Source organism: Microtus ochrogaster, unplaced genomic scaffold (genome assembly GCF_000317375.1).
Source record: "Microtus ochrogaster isolate Prairie Vole_2 unplaced genomic scaffold, MicOch1.0 UNK7, whole genome shotgun sequence".
NCBI lineage: Eukaryota > Metazoa > Chordata > Mammalia > Rodentia > Cricetidae > Microtus > Microtus ochrogaster.
The window spans coordinates 4,810,728-4,818,254 of NW_004949105.1; the positions used below are offsets into that span (position 1 = coordinate 4,810,728).

General features: G+C 52.2%; 1 protein-coding gene across 2 annotated transcripts in view; it reads right to left on the reverse strand.

Moving 5' to 3' along the window:
* The window catches only part of Tmem255b (transmembrane protein 255B), a 25,313-nt gene extending 18,442 nt beyond the window's left edge, over positions 1-6,871 (reverse strand). The window contains exons 1-3 of one of the 2 annotated variants that reach the window (XM_005366255.2): positions 6,651-6,871; positions 2,566-2,708; positions 366-428 (exon numbers count right to left, since the gene is read on the reverse strand). In XM_005366255.2, the coding sequence (XP_005366312.1) occupies positions 366-428; positions 2,566-2,708; positions 6,651-6,705 (261 nt within the window). In that variant the 5' untranslated portion in view covers positions 6,706-6,871. Of the gene's footprint in view, positions 1-365; positions 429-2,565; positions 2,709-5,865; positions 5,886-6,650 lie in introns of those variants that run through there. The other variant, XM_026788782.1, reaches the window with a different exon arrangement.
* Between the last annotated feature and the right edge of the window lie 656 nt (positions 6,872-7,527).

Consider the following 7,527-nt stretch of genomic DNA (forward strand, 5'->3'; position numbering starts at 1 on the left):
CACTGCCCACTATCTCCTCCACTTTCTCCCCCTGCTGAAGCTTGACTTCGGACTAACAAACTAAATGTTTGGTTTTTTTTTGTAAGTTGCCTTTGTTACAGTGTCTCTTCACAGCCATAGAACAGTAACTACGATTTCTAAGATCTGACCCCAGATTCCCCTGCTGTTTTCATCTCTACCTCTCTCTTTTTCAGTGGGGTATGCTCACTGAGACCGAGTTATGAATGTCACCAATGAGACCCTGTGTCTTGGGTCGTCCAGGGGTTGCAGACAAACGTGGAGAGGAATCCCTTGCTATGACTGTAACATCCCATACCGAAGGACCAACTCTCTCACAACCCCATATTGAAAGAGATTGTTTTTACCATTTGTCTTCTATTCTCCACCAGGTGGATGCCAACGATGCCCAAGAAGGACCCAAATCCCAGCTGAGAGGAAATGAAGAACAAGAGAGACGTCTGGTTAGTGTCATACTGGCCTATCACAGTTAACAAGGCCCCTTGGGCTGGCGAGATGGCCTACCACATAAAGACACTTGCTAACAAGCCTGATGACCTGAGTTCAATCCCCAGGACCCACATGATAGAAAGAAAAGAACCAATTCCTCTGACCTCCACACATGACCTCCATACATACAAAGTAAAAACAATTTTTAAATATTTAATAATTCACCCTTATTTTGTCCAGTTGGGTATGGTAGCTCATACCTGTTATCTTAGCACTTAGGAAGCTGAGGCACGAGAATGGCCAACTTGGGCTACCAAACAAAACACTGTCTTTAAAAAACAACTAAAAATAAAATTAAATACTTTGTTGGGAGAAGGGTGTGGCCACTCCCACCTTAGGGAAGCACCACACAGCATGGAGTTACTTTCCCTAGAAAGGGACAGCACACCCACCCAAGCCTGTCCATGGCACAACATGCCCACCCAAGCCTATCTGTGGGACAGCACGCCCACCCAAGCCTGTTTGCTGGTGGAACAGAGACAGAAGCTGATGCTTCCATGAGATCAGTTCAACTTTTGGACTCAGTCTTGGTAGGGACCTTTGTAGGGACCTCACACTGAGCTTCAGACATGCCCTCTCTGGCCAGCCCAAGAAAGATGGAGAGAATTTTGGCAGCTGAACTTTTGGGGTTTCAGCAGAAGAAATGTTATGACCAATACCCTGCCCACACTAGAGTCTTCAGACTGAAGCAAGGACAGCCAGTAGGCTGGGCATGGAGAAAGGCAGCATGGAGGTTTGGAGTCCAGGAGCTTTCCTGGACAGAGGCACAGTCAGGGGTTAGGGTCGTATGCTCACACCTGTCCTCATCTTAAAGCTGGGGCAGTAGCCCTGAGTTCCAGTGGTGTCTGAACACACTGCTCTGGGCCTGTGCTACTCTGAGGGGGTCAATTGCTGGCTCAGGAGGCCCTGCCCATTTTTTTTAAGATTATTTATTATGTATACAGTATACTGTCTGCTTGTATGCCTACAGTGAAGGAGAGGACACCAGATCTCACTACAGATGGTTGTGAGCCACCATGTGGTTGCTGGGAATTGAACTCAGGACTTCTGGAAGAGCAGCCAGTGCTCTTAACCTCTGAGCCATCTCTCGGGCCTGGCCCTGCCCCTCTTGTCTCTAAAGAATGGTATCTCTCCAAGTACTAAGCTTCTGAGGGCCTCATTCCTTGCCCACAGTTCACAAATGTCAGAGTTATACTAAATTTAATACTTTTGGATGTGACTTTTTGCCAAAAATGATGATTTCTCATTCCCAGGCCTCTCTCCTCCTAGATGGCCAGCACCCTCAGCTCTGCTAAGTGCAGAGTCTGAGTCAACTTTTACTCCAGTTTCTCTAATTTCACTATTGTCCCCACGAAGATGCAAAGTCCGAGACAAAGCTAACTCTGGTGAATATAGTGTTAGTTCATCCCTCGGGAAAACATCTCCTTTCCTATTACCCTCAGAATTATTGATGTGTTGGGATGTAATCTTCTGGTGATTAGCTTTATTATCTTGTCACAACCTAAAGTCAACCAGGGAAGGAGTCTCGAAGAGGGGTGTCTACATGGGGTTGGCCTGTGGATGTTGTCAGTAGGAGACTGACTATTTGATGTGGGAAGACTCAGCCCATTGTGGGCGGCACCATTCCCTAGGAAGGAGGTCCTGAACTACATGAAGGGGGAGGAATCAAGCTGGATATAACCAACAGGCAGTCATCATGTGCCTATTTCTCTCTGCTCTTGACCGCGAATGTGGTGCATCAGCCACCTCACGCTCTCGTTACTGTGACCTCCCCACAACAACAGCCTATCACCACATCACATGCCCCCCCCTACTTCCAAGGCCCTGTGACGACACTGGCCCTCCAGCATGGTGCAAGACAATGGCCTCTCTTAGGGCCCTCTGACCAGCAGCCCTCAGTCCTTCCCCTTTGCTGAACACTCTCAGATACTAAGTATTAGGCTGGGGTCATTTTTCCTAGGACTGTGGCCCCTTTCCACTTGGACTAGCAGGAAATTTGTCTTTCCACATAGAACACCCTGAATCTCCTACTCAGTCCCCCAGAGCCCTTTGACTTACGATGATCCCTGGGTAGTAGCCGCCCACAGTCACATTCTCTGTCCTGGTGGTGGCAGCAAGGCCGATGGTCAGGATGAGGGTGGACACCAGCAGCAGAGAGCCCACAAACCACAGCGAGATCTTCTTTCTCCTCGCAAAGCCCTCTATGAGGGGAAAAGAGGGGGTGTTAGTGCACTGGGTGCGAATTCCCCACTACAGTCCGGGCCCAGTCATTTGGAATTGTGGGAGTGCCATACCTGTCCTCTACCATCAAAGGGCAAACCTGGTCCACGCTGTGCCAGGCCAATGAGCAGCCTGTCCACCCCTCCATGGTCCTGAGCATAGCCAGGGGTCACGGCCTAAGGCTGGGAAAGAGGCTGGACTTCATCCCTCTCAAGTCCAAGGGGAAAATGATTTCATGGGAAATGGAGGAGGTGCCATGAGTGTCGGAGGCAGCTGTACCCTAGATGTGGCACCCTCTTGTCAGCCTCTGGGGCTTTGGGTGCGGACCCACCCATCTGACTAGAAGGTTGCACCTGCAGCTGTAGGCTGTTAGATTGAGCCCTGCACATGCTACAACTCAGCAGAGATTGCTACCTCTGGGAGCCCGACCCGTCCCCTAATGACCTGGAGGGGCTGAAGCAGCTTGTCCACTGAACACACCTGAACCACAGGCTACGCCCAAAACCAAGTGAGAAGGCCGAGTTTAGCTCTGATCCGGCCAGGCATTTGACCAAGTCATGGCAAACAGAAGTGGGATGGTGGAAGGGTCGGTGACCTTCTTAATTCGAGTCCTAACGAGTCAACATTTTGAGTGTGTACACACAGGCACGTATTCACACTCACGTGTGCCTCTATGTGTGCGCACACGGCACAGTGCCTGCTTCCTCAGAAGTGCTTTACCTACCCAGCTACATCCCCCTTTCAAATGCCCACTGCATCTGAACGGGCAACTCTTCACACTCTGAGGGATTCTCATTTGAGGATTTCACACATCCTGATCCCACCAGTGAAGAAGCTTCACATGGTCAAGGTTGTGACACCTAGGAAAGGGGCTGTTACAAGCTCAAGACATAAATTCTCAGAGAACCACAGATGGCTGCTCACACTCCAAACGACCCGACCGACCGGAGAAAGGCATTTTATTTGGCTGACCCAGCAAGGGCACATCCCCAGTAGTAAGACTCCATTCCAGAGGTCCTGCTTATCCCTCTCCAGCATTCTCAACCTTCCAGACTGGGGTGTGACAGAGGTCTTCTCAGAACCTTATCCTAAACCACCCTTAACCCTACAGAGGGACCAGATCTACCATTTCCCAATACAGTAATCACTGGCTCCCAGGAGCGAGTCCCCAGAGGTTATAGAGGATGGAAGTCCTGCTAACCAGGCTCTTTAAGTCCTGGCCTCAGGTATGGGTCCATTTCCCCTTCCCACTCCCATTTTCCACTGTTTTGCCTTTGAGAGGAAGGTTTCTGTCCAGACTGGGACCTTTGCATGTGCCTCACCATATGGGCCACTTGAGTGTCCCCTGCAGAAATACCACACGTGGGCACTCAGCCCTATACTATTTCCAGCTCATTCTCACACTCGTTCCCCACTGAACTGTTCATTACATACAGATGCTTCCAAATCCCAGACACACCGCCATGACCACAAGGTGAATCCTGCTCCCCACTAGAAGCTTTTATTCTTGGGAGAGAAGACCAACATATATAAGCTGAGCCACGGTATATATGGGCTTTATAAAGTGCCAAATTCGATAGCAAAACCAGGCAGGGCCGGGGGGGGGGCAAGAATTCAGGAAAGAGTGTGAAAACACCTCCCAGAAATGAGGCCCTGAGGTGTTTGGGATTCTGTCCAGCACTGGGTCCAGAGGGCCTTGAGAAAGCCCGAGGCTGGTGCGTGGCAAGTGGCAGCCTGGGTGCTGAGGTCCAGGGAGCTGGAGAGACCAGTGTACATAGCTGGGTGAGCAGGAAGGGAGAGACTGTGATTCTACCTTCTCCTACATCCACAACACCTGGGTAAATTTAGGAGACGAGAGTCAGGCTGAATGGAATCCACCCCGGAGGGCTCAGGCCTGTGAAGGTGTGCGGGTAAGCCAGTGGGAGGCAAAAGGAACACCCTTCTTTGGAAACTGCAGGAACAGGGTGCAGAGCACCCTTGGCAGAACAAGGGAGAAGGCTTTGAAGCAACTCCTGACTTATCCACAATGCCCACAGCCCTACCAAGAGGCCAGCACCTGTACACACTCAGCCTTGGGAGCAAGCAAAGGGGCCAGGGCCACGTGAGTAGGCAGGGTCTAACTACCACCTGGTCATGCCTAGCAAGCAAGTGCTAATGAGCCTTAGGTATATGGTTAACCACACAGGTGCTTTCTCGCCTAAAGGGTTTTACTTCCCCCCTTCCCCCTCAGTGCATTGCACACCAACTACATTCCAAACAACCAGTAATGACCCAGCATGTCAGACCTAGGGGGACCCTTCTTGCAGAAACATCTTTCACCGGGGCAGCACCAGCCCACAGCACCCTGGACCATGTCCTCCTCTGTGTTCAGTCATTAGTGTGACATACTAGGCTAGTTACACTTACTATTGTTGGGCTAACGGTTTCTGACCTGAAAAAATGCCACTTGACCAAAGGTCGGGCTCTTGAGATCACACTCTTGCCCATTCGTGTCCCTGAACTGCGGCACGAAGAGAAGCCCCAGCCCGGAGGACAAGAGTCAGCAAGGCTCTTCATCATAACCGTGGTGCCTCCAGGGCCTGAACCTTCAGAGTGAGGTTACTCCTCTGGGCCCTACTGTGATGGCCTGGGTCCCTAGTCTCAGGTATTGGGGATGCTGAGGTACAAGAGTCATTTGAGCCTGGGCAATCCCACAAGTGCGTATCCTATCGCAGAGGCAGAGTGTTCCCAAGTAGCACAGAGCTGGACACTGCTCGGTCACCAGTTTCTGATTTTATATCTAACAAAACTCCAGCCTGTAAACAAAGAAGCTTGAGTATAAAATCGTCGCAGCCTGGAGCCACCGAGACTGGTAGTGGCTTTTAAGACTGTCTCAATAAAAGACTCCCACAGACCATTTTAAAGTCTGGAGTTCCTTATTGGAAGGAAAGTGTAAGCCAGGAGCTGCCCTTAACCACCAAATCACCCTAGCACAGCAAGGGGGGCAGCCATTAGAACAGCTGCCAGTCAACACTAGCTAGCTAGACGCTTCCTGGGAAATGAGTGAATGTCCACAGAGCGTCCGGCCTTACAGAGGAGAGGGCACAACCGTCTCTTAGAAGCCAGATCCCTTAATTATTATCTAATAGCACTACCAACCTGGCTTCTGAAGACTCCCCAAAAGTGTCTCAGTGAAGGGTGGAGGCTATCACCTGGATTCTTAACCATGAGGCATCATCCAGAGCTCCCCCTTCTCCACCGATCCCTTAATCCCATGGCCGAGGGTCACCCAAGGTAGAAAGTCTTCTGCTCCAAGTCTCTCCCACCCTCTGCCCTCCTGGAACAATGCCTGGCACCCCTCCAGGGCCTGGCTACTTCCCAGAGGAGCACCCAAGCCCAAGTGGCCTGTAGGAAAGCCAGAGCCGGCAACAGGTTTCCTGGTTTCCCAGAAGGACCTGGCTTCAGCTGCCTCGGGCTTTCTGTGGGAAATCACACAAAGATGGAATGGCTGGGGAGTGAGGCGGTTGGAAGCCCTGGAAGCCCTCACGGGCACCAACAACACTAAAATGCCCTGAGCACCTCTCGGGCAGGAAGCGCTCCCTGGTTCTTTCAAGCAAGCATTTCCCAGATGAGTTTAGAGACTGAAATAAATACAGTAGGACTGGGAAGCTGTGCGTCCTGGATGGTGACGCTTACTAAGTACTCAGGTCCGTTAATAAAAAGAGTAAGGGGCAGAAACAGGTGTGCAGCATAGACAGATGTGCAGCAGAAAGATGAGGTGGCTAGGTGGCCCTGCCACATGACCTAAACCCCAGCCTCAACCCCAAGGGAGTCCTGTGCCCAGAGCCCTGAGCTGTCAGGAGTTCCCTTACCAGCTAGAGACTTGTAACCCAGGCCCCCAAATCGCCTGCCGGTGGTGGATATCCCAGGGGCTGTCAGCTAACCTGTAGTATCCAGCAGGGCCAGAGGGCCTGGCACAGGCGGCGGGAGCGGCTGCATTCCCCAAGTGCCTTCCACTAGGAGGGCAGCACTCTGAGGCGGCCACTTGGAGGCTTCTGTCTGGTTAGGTTTCAGGAGGCCCAGGAGCAGCAGCAAGAAGCAGCCCTGTATCTGCTCTTCTCTCCTCCCCGGGCACTTCTTCCTACCTCTCCTATCTTCCTCTCTCCTTTGGTCATTTCCCCTCTCCCTCCACCACCACCCCTCTGCCCCCCTCCTACACCTCCCTTCCTCCCTCCTAGGTCCTGGTGCCTGTGGCTCCTCCTCCCATTTTCTCTCCCCCTCCTCTTCCTCCGCTTCATTTCCCTCCTCCCCCCTCTTCTCTTTCCAGTCTCCAGCCCCTGGAAATCAGAGTCTAGGAAAAGATCCTGAGCTGCATCTGCCAGAGATGGAAGGCCGACCCAGTGAGGAGGGGTGTACCTGAAGAAATACTGTACCCAGCCCTCCATCAGAAGTGCCACGGACCGAGAACTAGGTGCCCAGATGGAGGGAAGCGGAGAAACTAGGCAGAGGCAGAACAGGGATTCTACACCGGTGCTGGAGAGGACTCTGCTCCTGGCTATTTCAGACCCCCAGTGAGCTGAGCCCTCCCACCTCGGTCATTAGGAAAAACGCTCTGCAGGCGTGCATGCAGGTGATGTGGTGGAGGCTTTTCCTCAGCTGAGGCGCTGGTGGGTCTGCGGTGCAGTGTGGAAACTCGGGTTCTGTGGTGGAGCATGCCCCCGCCTGGCACAGGGACCGTGGAGCCCTGGGGATGCTCTGGCTACCCCACTCCCATCCAGACTTTAGATCCACGGAACTAAAGTTCTGCACGGGGGGGGGGGG